Source organism: Emydura macquarii, unplaced genomic scaffold, assembly GCF_026122565.2.
Source record: "Emydura macquarii macquarii isolate MOO-44397 ecotype Brisbane River unplaced genomic scaffold, CSIRO-AGI_Emac_v2 contig_2107, whole genome shotgun sequence".
Classification (NCBI taxonomy): domain Eukaryota; kingdom Metazoa; phylum Chordata; order Testudines; family Chelidae; genus Emydura; species Emydura macquarii.
The window spans coordinates 137573-158662 of NW_027132244.1; the positions used below are offsets into that span (position 1 = coordinate 137573).

Sequence of the window (21090 nt, forward strand, 5' to 3'; positions counted from 1 at the left end):
AACCAGCTTTTCCCAGGCAAAGACTTTCAGATCTGGAGAGTGGGGTGGCGGTCACTCTCACCCCTGCCCCCCATCACAGTGGGTACCCCTTCAGCCCCATGCACGTTAATTCCTTGCTGCCACCCCCCAGCTTCCCGTTCCCAGGGCCCAGCATAGCGCATTATGCACCAGCCCAGCCTTTGTCTGTGTAGCCGATTCCCCCTGCACCCAGCAGATGCAGCGGCTACACTGGATTCACGGCTCAGGTCGGTCACTCATTCCCGGAATCTCGTTATTTATTTTTTTTAACTTCATTTTTATTCATTGCTGGTTACAAAGCGGCAAGCGAGATGCACCAGGCTGCTCAGCAGTGCGGGGAAGAGGAGGCGGGACAGACAAGATCAACGCCGTTGACTGATCTGCCCTCAGTGAAGCCTTGGTGGAGTTCCCTTCCCACAAGTGAAAGCCCGCTGGCCTGGCTGGCACTGGGACAGGGTGTTTGTAGTGGGAGGGACCACACTCCGGTGAGAAACCCTTTGGACAGGCCTGGTGAGGACGGGGTTTTCACACGAGTTAGCAGGGCAGGGACGGACAAGGATCTCCCATGAACAGCCCCTCGACCGGCTGACACGGGGGAGAGCTACAAACCCCCGCGTCTTCCCCAGTGCTGGGCTCTGTCCATCACCCCATGGAAAATAAACCAGCTGTTTGCCTAGTGAGGAGACAGGCTGAGGGCTGGGATTTCCAGGGGAGCTGATGGGAGCCAGACTTGAACCTAGCTCCTGATTCCCCTGGGCTCCCTGCCTTGAGACTCACGGGTTGGGCACTGCCTGAGCAAAGCGATAGCTGGTGGGGACTCAGCCTCGGGGGCTCAGCCCCTCTGCAAAGCAGGCTCCAGGGCTGGGCCTTGCTAAAGGCCAGAAGCAGTGCAGCTCTGGGCCCTGCAGCCATTCCCGGTGGGGCTCAGGGATGCAGCTTCTTCATCTCCTCCCGGATCCAGGGGATGAAGGTGGAGATTCTTGTGTACACCCCAGGGGGGCAGCAGGACCCCCAGGATACGATGCCCTGGGCTTTTCCCTTGCACACCAGGGGGCCCCCAGAGTCGCCCTGCAAAATGGAACAAGCTCAGTGAGAAGCCCAGTTGCAGCTGGTCTCAGTGTTGTTCCCCCAATGTCCCCCCAACTCTGCTTGGGACCCCCACACGGGTCAGCTGGTCTCTGTGCCCCAGTCCCCCTCCACCCTCAGAGATGGTGTCTGCCTTCCCCTGGGAAGAGAACAGTTATTTTCCCATTCATTTGTACAGCACCTAGTGCAGCGGGACCTGAGCCCCGAATCGCCGCTCGTAGGCACGATTGCAATACCCGGAGCCTCATGGATAATCATGATTTATCGAGGGCCCTTGAAACCACGGGGAGATTCACCTGTGCAGAGTCTTTGCCCTTCTTTGGATCCCCCACACACAGCATCGTAGAGAGATTATAGTGAGCATATGGCCCGTCGGGATCCTTATGACACGCCCCATCATCCAGCACCTCCACGTCCACCTCCTGCAGCGTGTCTGCAGTTGATGCGCACCCTGTCTGTCCCCAGCCGGCGACGCTGCACTTGGCCCCTGGCTTTACTGTCTTGTGGGTGTGGGGCAGACGGATGGTTTTCACCCATTTATTCAGCTTCACTTTCCTGTCCAGCTGCAACACGGGCACGATGAACAAAATGAGGGTCGTGTTCAAGGACCAATACACAAACACCTCACCCCAGAGAAAAGCAGAGCCATGATATCACTGAGGGCAAGGGGATGGGTTGGGATGGTGCCTCCAGCAGTGTGAGGTCACTGGGGGCGGGGTGAGGATGGGGGTGGGGCCTGCAGCACTGTGAGATCACAGGAGGCGGGGGGATAGAATGGGGCGGTACCTGCAGCAGCATGATGTCGTTGTTATCAATTTCTTCATCATATTGCGGGTGGGGGATCTTGGCGCGCGCTGGGATCACCTGTTGGCTCTCTTCCTGTTTTCTAATGTTGTGGGCTCCCAGATGCACCGTGATCTCGCTGTGAGAGCCAAGAGCAACGTGTGGGGCATTAGGGGTAGGGTGGGGAGCTGCGGGGGGCACAGGGACAGTGATATGGGGGAATGAGGGCAGCCTGGGTCTCTCAGGCCAAGATCTTTGACTCAACTCCCGGCCTGAAAACCCTCACCCCACTGCACGCATGCCGGCTGCCATCCAGCCCTGGGACAGGGCACTGACTGCCTGGGGGTGGGAACGGGGCACAAGGTGCCTTTCCCCTCTATGGAGCACCGGCTGCAGCACAGAGCCACTGCCCCGTGGCGTTGGGGGTCCCAGCTGGTGTCTCCCCATTCCCCTGTGCTGTTCCCCTGAGTGCCTTCCCTGCCCGGTGTCCTCCCGGCCCCTGGGTCTCAGCTCCCTGCACCCCAGGGACTCGCCCCGGCTACATCCAGACGGGTTCTGTGCCTGGCTCCCCGAGCCCAGAGCCCTTCCCAGCTGTCCTGGGGCTGGGGAGCCCCCCTGACCCTGATCTTCTCCTTCCCCATAACCTACAATGGGGCCAGAGCTCCTGGCCCCCTATCGCCCGCTAACGCCTGACCTGCCCTCCATGCAGAGATGCTTACTCTCCATTACAGTGAGCGGCTGTCAGCACAACATTCTCCGACAGCAGGAAACCTCCGCACTCATATTCATCCTCTCCATTTTTTATATCCAGGTAGGCCATGTAGGGCCTGGAGTGGGGCTGGGCTTCCTGTCCCCCGATGATCTCACCTGGGGGAGAACCAGGTTCCCATAAATGGCCTCATCATGTCCACGAGACAGAGTGGGACCGAGCTGCCCATCCCATAACCTCAGCCAACACCCCGCCGCAATGAAGCTCTCCCTAAGACATATCTGTGACTGGATCCCTGCCCACCTCCCCCACAGAGAGAATGCCCTGTGGGGCCAGAGGGTGAATCTAAAGTTCTGACATCGCCGGGTGGAGACTCAGTGCCAAATGCACCAGGAGTGCGTCAGTGATCGCACGGCCTTGAGTTACCGGCGTTGGGTGCCAGGGTCACCTAGAACGCCACTGACATCTTCCCTGCTGACATTCCACCTTCTCCATCAACCCACATTTACAAGCCAGGCCTCCTCCAAGGCTGACCCTCCAATTCTTTTCCAACAACTAATCTGGTTTTCTAGAAAATGAACATTTTCCCAGAATGTGTCACATTGCTCCAAACATTGCAGCATTTTTCTTGGATCACTGATTGTATCCCCCGGTTTTCTCCACTTTTCAGCTGCAAATTTGTTGGGTTTTGGTTGCCAATTTTTTCCTTTAAGCCTTTGGTCATGCTAGAAACTGAGAAGGAGTGGCAAGATATGCAACGGAAACCTGCTGTTTCCATCCATTTAGCCCTGACACTTCGCTACCCATAATACATTACTGCTTTTGCTTCTCCGAATGCAATCCACATTGCCAAGGTCTCTGCCAGCATTATACACACACCTCGCTAGCCAGCAAATTTGAAGTAAACACTGATCCCCTAAAAACCCAATGGGAGGAGGAACTAGGCCAATTATTCTCTGCTAACTAAGTGGCAACAAATTTTAGCCAGCGCTCCAGACTGCTCCTTGCATCTACATTTAAGATTAATTCAGCAGCAAATCACATGGAGGATGTGTTGGACCTGTGTTCAAAACAGACGCTAATAAGTCAGACAAATATTGGTGCTGAACTCAGTAGGTGGTTACTTAACTCATATGCTCTGGGAAATCTCGTAGACCTGTGGGCTTTGGGCAGAACTGAAGTGGTAGGTCATTTTTTCCTATAAAATTAAACATGTAATTTTCAACTGAATGGGTGTTAATTGGAAGTGGAATACATTTGAAAGACTTTGGCTAAGAAGAGCACTAAAAATGGTGAAAGGACTAGTACTGCAAAATCGGAAATGCAAAAAGCAACCAACAAAGAAGATTGGAGCATGGACCTCCTAAGCTTGGGAAGAAATGACGACCATTACAGAGATAGTCCAGAAACGTTGTCAGAAATATGGGATACTTTCCTGGAAGTATCTGAATGATCCGATCAAATGCATGGGCCCCCTTCATCTCCGCCTCCCCTCTACCCACTTCCTTCCTCTCCCCGTCTCTATCTCCCGCATCTGAATTTTGCTTCTAGTCTTTATCTGACTTCAATAATTTTTCTTTTTTGGATTTTTATATGCAAGTTTGGTTTGTAAATTGTGGAATACAATAAGGGATTGATATTCTAACCATTCATATTAGAGATAATTTAATATTTCAAGGATAGCAAAGGTGAGGTAGCAAACACTTAATATCTTTTGGGAAGTTTATATAGTATGAAAGGTACATGTATATTGTGCTGTGTTTCTTTTCTCACTCTCTCCAGATGTCTTTTAAAAAAATTAATAAAACGTGAACAGGAAAACAAATTCCTTTTAGGGTTTTCAAGGAAAAGGTGAAATTTCCCATGGAAATACTTTTCAGACCAGCTCTGAACGAGTCTCAACCCAGCTGGATGAAACAAAAACTAGACATTCGGCGTAAAGACAGCGGGGTGGAGGGGAGAGAAGGGCAACTTTTAGGTAATTTTTTAGGGTAACTTTCAGGTAAAATGCGTTCAGGTTTCGGTTCCTGTAATAGGAAATACTTCAGGGGTTTTTCCCAAGGAATAATTAAAAAAAAGCTTTTTGTGATCAGCTGTGAACAAGTCTTTACGTAGGTGAGAGGGTGGATATGTTAGAAAACCAACGTTTAACACATGGTTGGTCTTTCCGTTAGGGTAGATCCTAGATCAAGATCAGGGCTTGAACTGTGCCAGGAGCTGCACAGACCCCGACCAAGATCAGGGTCCCTTCCCCTCATTGTGCCAGGCCTTACACTTCCCCACAATCCCTGCCCCAAAGGGTATTTGGTTAAAACAACACAGGCAGTCATTATTCCCATTGCACCGACAGGGAAACAGAGGCCCCGGGAGATTTTTCCTAAACCTGCCTAAGAAGACTGGGGGCCCACCAGTGATCTATGCAAATCCCTGTCCACAGAGATCCTGCACAGAGGTGAGAACTGCTCCAGATTTCTTGGGTCCCAGCCTGGCGCCTTAGTCCCTGTGTGGGGCACGGATTGGCAGAGGGGTTCCCAAGAAGCCTGCAGGAGCTGGGACACCCAGCCCTTGGGCTGCTGTGAGAACCCCAGCCACACTCAGGAGAGGCTGCGAGGTTGCCTAGTGTCCCCTTGGCCCAGCAGGACCGGAGGGAGACCCTCACCGCTGCCCACAGCTCCCCTTGTGGGGCAAGGGCCATTCTCCCCATGGGCCCCGATCCCCCCCACTCACCAGCCCGAGCCGCTGGGGGCAGGAGAAAGGCTGCGGGGAGCAGGATCAGGATCAGGAGCTGCATCGTCAGAGACATCCAGGGACGGGCATGGAGCCTCTGCCTCAGCCCTGGGAGTTATATGGACTGGGAGGGAGGGCAGGGCCTGGTGACCACAGGGGTACGGACCCTGCTGCCATGGATCCCCCTCCCCAGATGAGCCGGGTGCAGACGCCCATTGGGAAGCCTCAGGTCACAGCCACACCCACATGGGGCAGGGATTTCCTCTCTGCTCGGGTGCACAAACCACCTAGCTGAGAATGTGGCTAACCCCCTCCCTCTGCAGCTAACCAATGTCAGAAATGCCCCTGGGCTGATCTGCATTTTGGTTCCCAGACCCAGAGATTGCAAGGTCAGGAGGCGCCACTGGGACTTTCCAGCCTGACCACCCCCTGGGCACCCCAGAGCCCAGAACCCACCCAGCGACTCTGTCCTCCAGCCCCACACCATTTTGAGCTGGGCCCAACTTTTATTTGTTGTCAGGATTTTCTTTTCTTTTTCTCTCTCCCGTCCCCACAAGTATTTAACCCTTTATCATTTACTATGTTGTTCCTGAGTACAATATGTGTTGCTTGAAGAATCCGCCCTGCCTTTTCCCTCCCTGGCCTGTAGATTGGACGATGCGTGCGTGAATGATGCAGGGGTGTGTGACGCTAATGGGCGGCAGGAGGAAAGAAATCTGGGTTGAGCCACAAAGAAAATTAGGCTAAATAAAAACCAATAGGCCCAGATATGTTAAAAGACCTCCCTGATTTCAAACCCAATGACCCAGACCTCGTATTCTGGAGAAAGATCACCCAGATGGCAGCTGCTGATACTCTGCACCCTAGCGAGCTGAACATTCTTACGCAAGCAAAACGCCCCAGCTTGTCTTGGGCTAAGCTGACTGCAGATGGGTGCTTAATGTCCACCCAGGCTCTGATGATGAGTCGATCTGTATCTGGGCTTCTGAGTGTGAAGAAAGACAGGCTAAAGAAAAGAAAGGTAAAGATAATGTCGCAGTAACAGCGGGAAATAAAACGACCTGCCACAACTGCGGTGCCTCCGGTCACGTGCGGAGGGACTGACCAATCAGAGGGCAGGGTTGGGGTCAAGGGCAGGGCCATGGCCATGCTGGGTCTGGTAATAACACCCCTCTGTCCCGCCCTGGCCCTGCGACCCACACCCACTCTTTCAATCATCTGTATGTATCTGCTTTGCTTTATCCCCTTTAAGATTTCTCTCCTAGTTTGTTTCTTTATTTTTACAATAAACCTTTAGTTGTAGTTACTAAAGGATTGGCTGGCAGCGTGGTATTTCACGTAAGATCCAGACTTATATTGATCTGGTGCTGTGGCTGACCCTTTGGGGTCAGAGGGAACCTTTTTAGTAACGAGCATAGAGTTTAAATAACTGGTCTCTTTACTGGACCTAGTGGCTGATTTGGGAGTCAGGAACTGGAATGCAGTAAAGGGGGCTGTGGGCATTCGTGGACTGGCTTCTTCATAACCAGTGTGGGGAAATCAGAAGCAGTTTGTGGCTGGTTGGGGAGCCTGACTTCAGTGTCACCCACCAGTGCTGGGAGAATCTGCTCTCCTTTTGCAGCCTGCCCTTACCTTTGCATTCTCAGGGGGCTGCCCTGGGCACAGATGGATCACACTGGGCCTGGACGCCCTCTCTGCTCTTTCTGCTACTTTAAACCTCACTAAAAGTACTGTGATGTTCACATATGAGCCCTTGGCACATGCATACAACACCCTTGCGCAACAAAAGGTCACTCTCCTCGGTTGCTGCTGCTCAACCTGAACCCCTCCCACTTGGGATGTTTTGAACCCTTTTCACGAGCTTTGTTCCAAGTTTCTGTCTGTCTGGGCCGAGGACAAACTGTCCTGCATTTTGGTACCTGAGCAGCTCTGCCATCCAAGCCAGGTTACTGGTCTGCTTCCTCCGCCTACCAAACAATATCTCCTCAAGACTGAGGCCCGGGATACGGGGAAGAAGCTACGAGTTCAGGGATGACTGGGAGTGGGGAGGAGCACAGGATGGAGATTCAGTAGAGGTACACCCCGTGCTGTGACCTTAGGGATTTTGGTCCTAGCCGAGACCCCCCAGCACCGCCCCTTTGCCAGAGATGGTCCATCAAGGTGCTATGTTTCAGGTACACTGACACATGGGTGCCCAGTGGCTAGGAGAGGCTGTCCCATAGGCCTTTGAAACACAAAAACCCCCCCAAAACTGGCCGCCCCCCCACGAGGCAAACCCACCGCTGCTCCAACCCCCAACCAGAAGGCAACTCCCTTCAACAGCCACTGATAGTATCTCGGGAGATAACGCACATGGATAAGATTCACAACATCACTGACAGCTAATGGGCGTTGGTTTTATCAGAACGTTGTGCCATCCGGTCTTTGTCGCCTGTATGGTTTAGCCATTGTCACCGAATGTGCAGTTCCTGATGTGATCTTGTTTTTTTCCAGGGGTGTAGTAGGATCAGTCTCCCCGATCTTCCATTATTTAATATGCCTTCCATGTCACCTCAGTCTTAGCTGACTCAAACTCTCTCTCACACACCCCTGCACGCGCTGGTGCGTTGGTGAACAGACAGCTGTGGTATTTTCAGCCATTTGATCTGCTATCACTGAAACCATCTAAGAGACTGGGCTGAGATCATGCTTCTTAAAAACACATGAAGTGGAGCTGTAAGCTAACGAACCACTGGCTGCCTTGGCAAGCCCAAGACCCCTTCCCAGCCCCTGTGAAACCAACTGGCCTCTTTCCCCTGGCTGCAGATCAGGCCCTACAGCGACAAGGGCAGTGTTATCTTACCCTGCTTAGAAGAGGTTGCGACTGAAGCTCAGAGATGGGAGGTGGCCTGTCCAAGCTCACACGGGGTGTGTCTACACTGCAGTGTGCGCCTAGGACCTAACACATGTTTGAGCCCAAACCGTCCACACACAAAGCCCCCTGACATACGCCAACCCCTCTCCACCCCAGGTACCAGCTGCCTGCCTCGCCACACTGGTTTATCAGAGCCTGTGTCCTCCTAGAGGGCGGGACCCAGCCTGACCTCTTTGCAGAGAGGACGTGGCTGAAGCTTTCTTTTCAGGCTCATGTTTGGCTTGTCCACCAATGCTATCCCACAATGCCCTGGGCCTCTGTCCCCCCGGACTGTCTGTCTCCCATCTTCCTGATCACCTCCCATGAGGCAGAAGTGGCCTTGTGGTTCACATACAGAAAACTCAGCAAGGAGGCTGGATCCACCGGGCAGCGCACTGGGCTGGGAGGAGATCAAGGACCGCAAGGGGGAGGATGCAGATACCTGCCCCTAGCATGAGCAATTGCACTAAGTACCGGGCACTGCATCCATCCCAGAGTCCTGCATGACCATCTCCTGAGCCAGGACAGCTCATAGCGCTAGCGACAGAGGTCACCCACAGAGCAGATCCTGCACTCGCCAGCGTAGACCCCTCGGCACTGAACCCCACATTTCTCATCCACCTCGATCACAGCCATGAGTAGAACGTAGCTGAAGTAGGAGAGTCCCTGTCAGACCCTAGTTTTCCTGCCAGCCATAGACCAGTCTACGTAGGTGGAGCACCCTGTGGGCATCCTGGAGCCATTCTCAGAGGGCCCATCCAGGGAGGTACAAGGGGCACACCACAGAAGAAGAGGCAGACCAAGAAGACCTGGAGCCTGGTAGGTTGCGACCGCCATTTTTTAATGTTATTGCTATTAAAACTGGGAGGGATTTTGGGTCTGCCCAAAGCACGATTGTCAGAGATGAAATGACAGGCAGAGGGGTTTATTTTGCCCTCTGTGATGACCCAGGCTGGGCGCAGATCAAGCTTCCCCAGCCCAGGAGCCCTGGTCCAGTTCCCATAAATGGCCCTGTGGAGTCTGTCTGTCTGTCATCTCTCATCTTCTCAGAGGGCTTTTATTCGAATTCAGAGCCTCCAAGGGCAGAAGAGACTCATGTGATCATCCTGTCCCACCTCTGACCAGGGAACTGCCCCTCAGTCATTGCTAGGGCAGATCTTCTGGAGAAACATCTCGGACTGCGCCGCGCTGCTTGGAACATTGTTCCCTTCTCACCACCTAGCGCCCTTCTCGGCTGCCGTCTCCACTAACCCATCGTGGTTACATAGCAACTTCAATTCAACAGCAGTGTTTGCACTGGAGATGGGGAAGTGGTGGCACCATTATGCCAGGCGCTGGTGAGAACGGAGCTGGAATGCTCTGTGCAGATCTGGTCTCCCATATCTAAGAAAGATGAATTTTAACTGGAAAAGGTGCAGATGATCCAAGGAATGGAAAACCTGCCTGGTTAAAGCAGACTCAAAGAGCTTGGCTTGCTTAGCCTAACCCAGAGAATGGGGTTGGAGGACGGGAGAGATGATTTCTGTCTATAAATACATCAGAGGAGGGAGAGGAGATACTGAAGTTCAAGGCCAATGTGGACAGAAGAAGAAATGGCTCTAAACTGGCCATCAGGAGGATTGGGCTTGAAATTAGACACAGGTTAATAGCCATCAGATGAGTGAAGTTCTGGAACAGCCTCCCCAGGAGAGCAGAGGGGGCAAAACAACTGACAGGCTTCTCGACTGAGCTGGATAAGCCTATGGAAAAGAGGGGATGGTGGGAGATGCCTACAATGGCCCGTGGCCCATCAGCAATGGCCAGTTGCAAATATCTCCAAAGCCGGTGCTGGGACACCAGATGGGGAGGGCTCTGGGTTACGACAGAGAATTCTTTCACTGGCGTCTGGCTGGTGTGTTTTGCCCACATGCTCAGGGTCTAACGGATAACCAGATTTGGTGTCGGGAAGGAATTTCCCCCTACATTAGATTGTCAGAGAAGCTGGTGGGTTTTCATCTTCCTCTGCAGCAAGGGTCAGGAGTCACTTGTAGGGTTAAACTAGTGTCAGTAACTTGATGTCTTTACGCCATCATCTGAGGACATCAGTAAGTCAGCCAGAGTCCAGGGGACTGTTGCAGGAGTGGGCCCTGGAGATAGGGCTGCCGGCCCAGGGCACATCCAGGAGACATCACAGCGCCCACCTCCCGGGGCTGGAGGTCCCAAAGCACCAACAATTCATACATGATCAGCTCAGCTGGTGCGAATGGGCCATAGCTCCTCTAGAATCAGAGAAGAGGAGCCACTCTGGATTCTCCCCTGGTGTCACTGCAGAGTTCATTTACTGCTAGAAACAGGGTGATCCCCATCTGGGGCCCTTCCTAGACCCCATGGGGATATGAGTGTCTCCAGGTTCCTGGATCCCTTAGCAAACTTCATCTCTGTCATCAGGGCCAACTCTTACCAGCTGGTAAAGGACTTGAGCACAGACGCTGAGGCCAGAGTCCGTGAGCTGCATCCTCACTCAGTGATTATGGGTACCACGTCATCTTCCTAGAATGGGGTGTCATGCGCCAGGTCCTGATCCTCAGCATGGATGAAAAGCTGGAGGACATTCCCCTGCTGCCTGAATACTGCCAGGGGCTCTACAACTTCAACTACGTTCTACTCACGGCCGTGATCGAGGTGGATGAGAAATTAGGATCTCAGTGAACCAAGGCATCAATACCACCCCCTCAGTCTCCATCTCCATCCACCCCGACATGCGGAACTTCTTCCCCAGCAGGCTGACCCTCACCAAGGGCGTCACCAAGCTGATCACCTCGTCCCAGTTCTCCCTCAAGGCCCAGTATGGCAGGAGAAGGGTCTGCATGGAGTAGGAGGACTGGAAACAAGCCCGAGAAGAAGAGGAGTCAATCCAGGTGGACCTGGAGCCCCAAAAGAACCTGTACATCAGGCAGTACCACCTTGGCATAGGCCAGGAGCGCATTTTGTTCTGCTGGGATGTCAAGCTCACCAAAGAAAATAACACACCTGACCACATCCTGCTGCCTCCGGTCCCCTGTTCATCCGTGAGAATGGAGAACACTATCACCATGATGCTATTGTTGACGTGTGTGTGTGAGGTTCTCTGCTCCAGTTTTGCCACTTCAGATCTTTCCCTTTGCTGCCCAAAATTTCTCCACGCTCTCCCAGCTCTGTCTCCTGTTGTTTTGCTTCCTGTTCGAAATCTCCTTTGCTATGTAGATGATTTAATTAACTGGCCTGTCTTTCCTATTCATATTTTTACAGCTGGTCAGAAAATGGTGTTAGATTTCCCCACAGAAAATTTAGCTTTTCTATTGAAAAACCAGAACAGAAATTGGCTCGATGTTGACAAAACCTCCCATAGTTGGGAAATGTGTCAAAAACTGAAAAATATCAGCTGACAGCCACCCAAAACAAACAAAAATATATCTGCTGAGCAGTGAATAATGGATTATTTTTAGCTAAATGTTTCCATGTTTTTGGACAAAACAGTGACAGTGTTTGAGGGAAACCGATACTTTCTGTGAACATTTTCCTTTTGCCAAAACAATCCTATTTTACCTCAAAATCGTCCCTCCAAATGCACTTTCACTATTTCTCAAATAACCCTGGGATAGGCATGAACAGGCCTCGTAGCTTATCCCAGCCTCTGGTCGCACGTCTACATTCTTCATCTTGATTGGTGGCTTTGGTTAACGGTGAGGTTCCCCATGCTGGCCACAGTGAACACACTGCTTTGGGAGTCGTTAAAGGACAACAATCCTCTCATTTTCTATTGGCCCCTTGCCACCAGCTCTGAGATTTCCCACCTGTTACTTTCTCTGCTGCTTCCATCACTACCCAGTAGATGGCATTCGTGCATCGACATTTTCTTTCCTTCTTTGCTTATAGGAGGCTCTGTGTATTAGTCATTCAAACACTGAATTACTGGATTAACCCAGACTATGAACTGGGTCCCCCTTTTTTTCAAGCAACTGCTTTTAAAGTTTCGAAGTCACACGCACGTTGGGTGCTTCTACCTTTAAATAATTCATTTCTCTTCTTGGGCCAGACAATTCCTCTGACTTCTAGGGGCCAAAAATCACTTTGAAAGAAAACAAACACAGTCGCATATAGTTCTTCTAAATGGAGTGGACACAGGGCCTCTTTTTGATGGTACTGAGGTGGCTGAAGGTGCAGAGCGATGCCCAATGGGAATTTTAAGGGTGTGTGTAGGAGTGAGAGATTCTCGGGTTGTCTTGTGTTGGCCTCGTGCAAATCAATGGGAAAGGGGCCTGTCCTGGCCAAAACAAATGTAGGGTCACCCTCGGCTGTAGTAGGAGATGCCCAGGGAGGCTGGGCTGCTGTGGGAAGCCCCAGACCCAGACATGCCCCGGGCACCCCAGATCCCAGAACCCCTCTGAGCAACTCTGGTCTCAGCCCCACACTGTGGTGATACTAGGATAGGTGTCTAGAGAGAGATGGCCTCTCTCCAGGGAAAGTCTTCCCATGATGGAGGCTCCACCCCCAACCCGGGTCAGCTGTTCCCCGGCTCCATGTTCAACATTTGCACATCAAACCCATCCCTACCTTTACCAGCTTCATCTTCTGGCCATTGGGTCCCGTCCTGCCATGGTTAGAGAGGACAAATGGTCCCCTGCACTCCAGAACAACTCCCCATGGAGGCTCAGAAAGGGGCCACTGTGTCTCATCACAGTCGACAGAGACCATCCTGTTCCTGGCCCGCTAGGTGCGGCAAAGCAATGTGCAGTCTTTAGCCCAGAGCCTCCCGACTAGGGCAGAGGGCAACCAACAGTCTGAGGACAGACTTTTGGGCCTCAGGTGAGTGGGTCGCCAGTCCCTGCTGTGGGGTTGGCAGAGAAGGGGGTGGGGGCCCACCCTACTCCACCGGGTGCAAATCCTGGGCCCTGTTAGTGGTGGGGGTCCCACCACTGGATTGGCAGAGAAACCAAAATCTGCCGCCTTGCTTCCCAGCAGCACAACCTGACCAAAGTCCAGGTCCCCTGAGCTACCTCCTATCACCGTCCATGGAGGATATTGAGTAGGAGGAGGAGATGGGGACACCTCTGGATACAGCCTTGGTTGCACCATGACCAGAGACTGTGCCCAGCTCCATTGTCCACACCTCCAGCAAGACGTTGGCAAATTGGAAAGAGGTACAGGAATGATCTGAGATCTGGAGACCCTGCCTGGTTGGGGGAGCTCAACAGAGATGGATCGCCTGTGGCTACAGTGTAGACACAAAGGGCTGGAATGATCCCCAGTCATGGTCCCACCACAGCTCTATCCAGGTGACCCCATATCCCTGTTCCTACGCGATATTCCCCATCCGGTTCATACACCTAGGGATGGCGTCTGCTCACCCAGCTCCAGTCTGACGCTGGGAGTCCTTGTGTGAATTTAGATGGACTCTATGAGCCAAAGGTGTTAACATAACCCAGCCACTGTCCAACATTAAACAGTGTTTGAAAGGGCTGGGGTTGGCACACAGGGACCTCAGCCTTCTCACAGCATGGCAAGCACATCCTTAAACACTTTGTGAACAGGCATTACAGATAGAGAAAAGAAGGAAACAATGAACGCCTCTGACATATACAGTGTTAAGTGGGGCTTTCATTACACCACAATCCCGTGTTCCCTTTCCCTTCAGCTGGAGAACATTTTCAGAAGGGAAAACCCCTTTGTCTGAGGGATCCTTGGACAGTATCAAAGATGGCACTAACCCCCCTTCTGGGGAAAAGGGAAGTTAGCTGATACATGCTGGAGCTGTTGTTGCTAAAGTCAGACCCCATTTCATCCCAGGTCATGTTTGGGATTCAGCTGGAGCTGGGTCGGGTGGTGATGTTACCTTCCTCCTGCTCTCTGGCCTGCTCTGATCTCAGGGCATCTCTCAGGATTGGGATGGTGAAGACCCGGGAACCTGGAAATAATGGGGGTGGCAGCCATGGCGGTGATGTTTCCTCCAGTAGCCTCCATCTGTTCTTTCTCTTCTTTAGCCTTTTCTCACAAAATCTCTTTCTTGAAGGAGTCCAAAAGGGCAGTGATGGGTGGAACAGCCATCCCCTTATTTTGTTGTTCGCCAGTTATGCCTAAGTTCCGAAGCACCAATTTTGACTCATTAAATTCCAGATCCACATCATCTGCTTTTAACAACTAATTGAACTGATTTCAGCACAGTCCATGGATTATATCAAAGTGGCCTTTTTGGTTTAGACCAATCCGGTATCTGTGTCTGATTTCCTTGCACCTTGCCCACCAACATTTGTTATTATAGGTTATCAGGACGTTTCACTCACTTCTTACAATTAAACTCACAATTAGGTAAATTTGTCGGCCTTGTTAGCACAACACAATCCCTCTCTATTATGAACCAGTTCCACAAAGGATCAGACATTTGTTCATAAAATCACAATTGTAGAAACCGAAAACTTATTTCAGTTTAAGCATTTGGACGTGGGGGGTAGGGGGTGGTGTTAAGTACTTGGTTCTATTTTAAGTATGGCATATTTCTCATAACTCACTTCCTTTGTAGCTAAAACGAAACTGAAAACCGCTGCTGTGAGATGTTGTCAGATGTTTGAGAAGAAGGCAGATCTTATCGCTGCCTCGGCTGTGTGCCCAGAACTGACAAAGATTGAAAACATCCCCTTCCCCCTCTTTACCATTTACACAGTTAAAGCTGGACACTTATACAGAGCACCTCCCCGGCTCATTTCCCTGAGCAGCACTGAAGGGCCAGGGAGTGGGAAGAGGCACCTGTGAGAACTGGCCCCTGCTGCTGGAATACGGGATAAAGGTGCCCTGAACTGACTGAGTACCGGACAGGCAATTTTCTATTTCAATAAGGGCCGTCCCTGGTAACGCGGGGGTTGGCAGGCCCAGCTGGTGCTGATAACACCAGAGCTTCCGGGCCAGAAGCACTGAGCAGCTGGAACAGCTCCAGCAGCATTACGAAGGCGGCGACAATCCAGCCGCCTCGACTGAAGAACACAAGCCACTAATTCCCGTGTCTCTGGAAAGTCCCTGCCAACTGCAAGGATGCCTGGGGGTCAGATCGGCTCAGGATTGCTCTGCTGCACTCAGAGAAAACCTCCCTGTAAAGGAAATACACATTATAACAGAGACAGCTTGAAGCCAGCAGCAGGAGTGGTTTGATTTTTGTTGCACTTCTAGGGAACAAGGCTCCCTGTGATGCAGTGAACCGGCAGGCAAAGGATGGCTGATTTGTCTGCATTGGTTTTTGCTCCGCTTGTGGCTCTGGGTTTCCCCTCTCGTGTTTCCTGTCAGAGCAGCAGACAGCTCAGCGCAGGGAAGGGCAACCATGCTCCCTCTAGCTCTTTGTGGCTTGGCCCCAGAACCTGCCTTGTAGAACGACCATCCTGTCCCCACCAGGACGATGGCTCCTCGAGCCAAACCTGTCTCTGTCTCCTTCTGGCTCCTGTCTCCCTGCTCCCTCGCCTTGGCAGGTAAGTGATCCCTGGTCTACCGGATGCCTGGGTCCCTTTACCCATCCCAATATCTTACCCCAAGCGCTGGGCGCTGCAGGGCCCCCTTGGGTTGCTGTCCCAGATACCTGGGTCCCGTTCTCATCTAGTCTCTCTCCTTCCTGCAGGAGTTCACTGTCTCTTCCGTTTCCAGCTCATTTCCCTGCAGGCGGCCCCTGGTCTGCCCAAGCGGCTGAATGAGATGAGCATGAACGACCTGCTGTTCTCAGCCTATGATAGCGGTCCCAGCAAGCTGACTGCCTGCAACGGCTACACCCTGGACAACCACCAGTTCTGGAGAATGAGCACAGCTAACTGCATAAACTGGGTGGAGAACGAGTACCAGACCCTTGTGTGGGAGGTGAACATCAGCTCCCCAAAAGTGGGTGAGTCCCTGTCCCCCAGCACTCAGCTCAGCTTGGGGAGGCAACACCAGCGGGGAGTGATTTCCCTGATAACTAGTAGTTAGCACACGGGGGACTGGGAGCCAGTACTGAAGGGTTTTATCCTAGATTTGGGAGAGGAATGGGGGTCTGACTGATTGTGAGTGAGTCTGGGGACCATGTCTGGGTGTTAGAATTCCTGGGTTTCATGCACAGGAGACCCTCATCCCCCCATCTCCCTCTGGTAGCAGCTCAGTGGCTCACACAGACTTTCTGTCCCCAGAGCCCTATTACCTGCAGATCCTGCAGAGCTGTGAGCTGGACGATGGAACCGGAGCCGCCCGAGCCACCACCCGATATTCCCTCAACGGGGAGGATGTACTGCAGTACCAGACTGACCAGAACCGCTGGTTCTCGGTGCACCTGGCCTCCTGGTGCATGGCTGAGTGCTGGAACGGCCAAGGGGAGGCTATCTTTACGAGGACAGTCATCACGCCCCAGCAATGCAGGGTTTTGATCGCATTGAGGGCACCTTTCACCGCATAGAAGACAGGTGACAGCCCCTCACTCCCGACCCGCAGCCCCTGCTGTCCCATTCCCTGTGACTCATGTCCCTTTCTCACCCTCCCTGCAGACCAGCCCGCAGCGCACGTGGCCCTCGTCCCAGGGACCCAGGACTGGCCACCCTGCCTCATCTGCCACATGACGTGGTTCTACCCCCGCAACATCGAGGTGACCTGGGAGCAGGAGGGCCAGGGGGAGCAGGTGACCAGCGGGATCCAGCCCAACGCAGACCCCACCTTCCAGATCCGGGTGTCCATCGAGCTGGGGCAGGAGGGGGTCGGCCCCAAGGAGCACGTGTGTGTGGTGAGAAACAGCAGCCTGGGGGACTACCCCCTGAGGGTGACCTGGGGTGAATACTGGGGGATCAGGGTGGGGGGAGCAGTGGGGCACCCCCTAATGATGAGGGGGAAAATGGGAGAGATGGACATAAGAGGTGGGGGGAAGAGAGTGGTGGGAAATGCAGAGAGGGAGTTTGGGGGGCGTAAAGGGTTGGGTAGACAGAGAGGCACTGGGGGAGGGGGAAATGGAGAGAGGCTTTGGGGGGCTCAGGGAAGGGGAGGCAGAGAAGGGGGTGCAGCTTCAGGGGAGACACATGGGTGGCAGGGAGAGCAGCCCAACTGCGGAAGGGGGTTGCTAGCCCAGGTCTATTGGGGCAGAGGGCAGGACCCATGGGAGAGGAGGGGCACAGGGGTTTTGGGGGGCCCATATCTCAGTCTGTCTCGGGGCATTTCCAGTTTCCCTGGCCACAGACCTGGCAGGTCTCCTGGTGATCATTACTGGCACCCTCCTCGGCTCAGGATTGGTCCTGGGAGCCTGGGCCCTGGGGTGTTACCTGAGGAGGAGGAAAAATGAGTGATGTTCCCAACACAGCGCCCCCCAGAGCCTCTTCTGCTCCCCACACCTGCCCCCTGCACAGAACCCCCTATTCAGCCCCCAACACCGACAGCATATCTCCCCATCCTGAGCTCTGTGATCCAATCTGAGCCCCCCTACCCTGCCCCCTGCAGCAGAGCAGCCCCTAGTGTCCCCCACTGAGCCTTCCCAACATCGCGTGAGATCCCAGGGTCTCTGTGCTGAGCCGCGGCTGGATATAGGAGTCGTGGCAGAGGTTCCTGTTGTTGCCCTCACACATCCTGGCTGCAGGGGGGCAGCAGCAAGCCCCTGGCAGGTGGTCTCCAGTTGAATCAATTCCTGTTTGGGCTTCCCCGGCAGGGGGCCAGAAAGGGCCGTATCGCCTGGCTCAGACACAGCTGGGGACCCTCGACTCTGCTTCAGACACATCTGAGCCAGCAGAAGGCGCCGTGTCCACAGCACCTTTTTGCCTGGATGCCACTGGGTGACCAGATGTGGAGCTGGCTGTGCCAGGACTAGCGACCTGGACTGGAGCCACAATGACCATCTCTGTAAATGGGAAGGTGTTGCAGGGTGGCAAATAAGGTCAGAATCCCTGAGGTCACAGGGTGGGGTGTACCTCCCTATAGTGTGCTCTTTCACACCCTCCACTCACACTGTGCCCTATAGCTTCCCACCTCCCAAAAAAACCTCCCTTAGTTTCCATTCTCTGTCCCCACGCAGGCAGCAGCACCACAAGCAGTCTCCATGGGGGAATTTGTGGTGCATTTTTGATGCATGACGCAACAGTACAATTTTCACTTTAACAAAGTTCTTTTGTTGGAGCCACGTCATTGCCTTGGTTTTCTCGGATGCTTCCCATGGGTTCCTCTGTGCAGCTCTTGAGTCTGCTGAAGCAGGTGGAGATTATCTTGTATTTGCTTTTCACCTATCATGGTAGGAAATTAATTTTGGCTGGTACATTTAAAATGTGTATGCTACATTGAATGTATATAGACTAGTTATGTACATTGTATGGGAATGGGAAGGAGGCGAACATCCCACAGTGCTCAAGGAACAGGTCCAAGACTATTTAGAAGGATTGGACATACACAAGTCCATGGGGCCGGATGCAATGCACCCGAGGGTGCTCAGGGAATTGGCTGAGGTGATTTCAGAGTCATTAGATATTATCTTTGAAAGCTCATGGCAACAGGGGGAGGTCCCTGAGGACTGGAAAAAAGCAAATCTAGTGCCCATCTTCAAAAAAGGGAGGAAAGAGGATCCAGGGAGTTACAGACCGGTCAGCCTCCCTTCAATCCCTGGAAAAATCATGGAGCAGGTCCTTAAGGAATCCATTTTAAGGCACTTGGAAGAGAGGAAGGTGATCAGGAACAGTCAACACGGATTCACCAAGGGAAAGTCATGCCTGACCAACCTGATTGCTTTCTATGATGAGGTGACTGGCTCTGTGGATGTAGGCAAGGCGGTGGGTGTGATATACCTTGACTTTAGCAAAGCTTTTGATACTGTCTCTCACAGTATTCTTATCAGCAAGTTAAAGAAGTATGGGTTGGATGAATGGACTCTAAAATGGATAGAGAACTGGCTAGAGCATAGAGCTCAACAAGTAGTGATCGATGGCTCCATGTCTAGCTGGCGACCGGTCACAAGTGGAGTTCCCCAGGGGTCGGTCCTGGGGCCGGTTTTGGTCAACATCTACATTAATGATCTGGAGGATGGGGTAGATTGCACCCTCAGCAAGTTTTCGGATGACACTAAGCTGAGGGGAGTGGTACATACCCTGCAAGGTAAGGATGGGATACAGAAGGACCTAAACAAACTGGAGGATTGGGCCAAAAGAAAGCTAATGAGGTTCAACAAAGAAAAGTGCAGAGTCCTCCACTTAGGAAGGAAGAATCCCATGCACAGCTATAGACTGGGGATCGACGAGCTAGGCAGCGGTTCTGCAGAAAAGGACCTGGGGGTAACCGTGGATAAAAAGCTGGATATGAGTCAGCAGTGTGCCCTGGTTGTCAAGAAGGCTAATAGCATATTGGGCTGCATTAGGAGGGGCATTGCCAGCAGGATGTGGGAAGTGATTATTACCCTCTATTCGGCATTGGTGAGGCCACATTTGGAGTATTGTGTCCAGTTTTGGGCCCCCCACTACAAAAAGGATATAGACAAGTTGGAGAGAGTCCAGCGGAGGGCAACAAAAATGATTAAGGGGCTGGAGCACAGGACTTATGAGGAGAGGCTAAGGGAACTGGGCTTGTTTACTATGCAAAAGAGAAGAACTTTAACTACCTGAAAGGGGGTTCCAGGGAGGAGGGGGCTAGGCTGTTCTCGGTGGTGGCAGATGACAGAACAAGGAGCAATGGTCTCAAGTTGCAGTGGGGGAGGTCTAGGTTGGACATTAGGAAAACGTTTTTCACTAGGAGGGTGGTAAAGCACTGGAATGGGTTACCTAGGGAGGTTGTGGAATCTCCACCTTTAGAGGTTTTTAAGCAGAGGCTTGACAAAGCCCTGACTGGGATGATATAGCTGAGGTTAGCCCTGCTTTGAGCAGGGGGTTGGACTAGATGACCTCCTGAGGTCCCTTCCAACTCTAATATTCGATGATTCTAAGATTCTATGATTGTATATATTGTATGTATATAAAATGGTTAAAAACTCTTTATTAACACCCGTTGTATTGTTGCTTCTCAGAATATGATGCTTTCAATGCTCATTCTGGCTTTGCTCATGTAATAGATCGAGTAATTTTCCTGCTGCCTTCTGTTGAAATGCTTGGTCATGTTCCCACAGCATCTCTCTCTCCGTTTGCTTTCAGAATGACGCACTAGTCCGAAACATCTCGGCTCCCCTCCTGATTCCACCATACTGCCTTCGTTTTCTTTGCTGCCCCACCTTGGCATGCTCCTGAATTAGAAAAGTTTCCTTTTTCATCCATAAAGTCTTTTTGCTATTTTGCGTGCATTTTGGACCAAACCCTAGTGACTGGAGAGCGGAGAAATTTTACACTTGGCAAAATAATAAACTAAATATCATTAAACAACCATATACAAGAGTGAAATTCTCTAGATTGCAAAATAATGCAACAAATGGCTTAGTGTTACACCTATTGAAAATACTGTTTAATATTATTATATTTCTTAATATGTAAAATGTTAAATTTCACGAGTCCTGCAGTCACTAGGTTCCCCATGTTACCTGTCAGCTCTGTGTTCCTGGGGAACCCTGGTGCAGTACCCAGCCTGTGTCTGACTCACGAAGAACTCCCCCTGCCTCTGCCTGAACCAAAACTGATCAGAAGAAAGACTTACAAAGAGCAATGAAAAGGCAGTGATAGATGCACCTAAGCCCCTCCGGACAAGGGTGACAGGATTTAGGCAACTCCCCTAGCCTCATTTGTATCGAAGATGGGAGCGGGAGGCATCTCCATTAGCATTCAGAGTGGAGAACAGAGGTTCCAAGGCAGGGACCACACTGAATTCTGTGACCAGAAAAGCAGTGAAGCACGGCATGATGGGGGAATCTCTGCTCCCAATGTTAATGCACACCCCCAGCTCAGCATTTATCAGACCAATAGTAGGAATTAATCCT

General features: G+C 52.1%; 1 protein-coding gene and 1 pseudogene across 1 annotated transcript; one reads left to right on the forward strand and one right to left on the reverse strand.

The window, feature by feature from the left end:
- Window positions 1-311: 311 nt before the first annotated feature.
- On the reverse strand, window positions 312-5399 carry LOC137160023 (mast cell protease 1A-like). Its single transcript, XM_067558482.1, has 5 exons — window positions 5324-5399; window positions 2607-2754; window positions 1891-2026; window positions 1401-1667; window positions 312-1086 (listed from the first exon to the last, which is right to left on the reverse strand). The coding sequence occupies exons 1-5, from the start codon at window positions 5397-5399 to the stop codon at window positions 943-945; spliced, it is 771 nt and encodes a 256-aa protein (XP_067414583.1). The 3' UTR covers window positions 312-942.
- Window positions 5400-15603: 10204 nt separating this feature from the next.
- LOC137160030 (H-2 class II histocompatibility antigen, E-S beta chain-like) lies at window positions 15604-17990 on the forward strand (annotated as a pseudogene).
- The last annotated feature ends 3100 nt before the right edge of the window (window positions 17991-21090 follow it).

Excerpts from the sequence above, each read along its gene's own strand:
- LOC137160023 (XM_067558482.1), bottom strand. The coding sequence starts at position 5,399 with ATGTCTCTGACGATGCAGCTCCTGATCCTGATCCTGCTCCCCGCAGCC. Across the intron at positions 1,668-1,890 it reads ACGACATCATGCTGCTGCAG|CTGGACAGGAAAGTGAAGCT; the intron begins GTACCGCCCCAT and ends CCCGTGTTGCAG. Across the intron at positions 1,087-1,400 it reads AGGGCAAAGACTCTGCACAG|GGCGACTCTGGGGGCCCCCT; the intron begins GTGAATCTCCCC and ends TCCATTTTGCAG.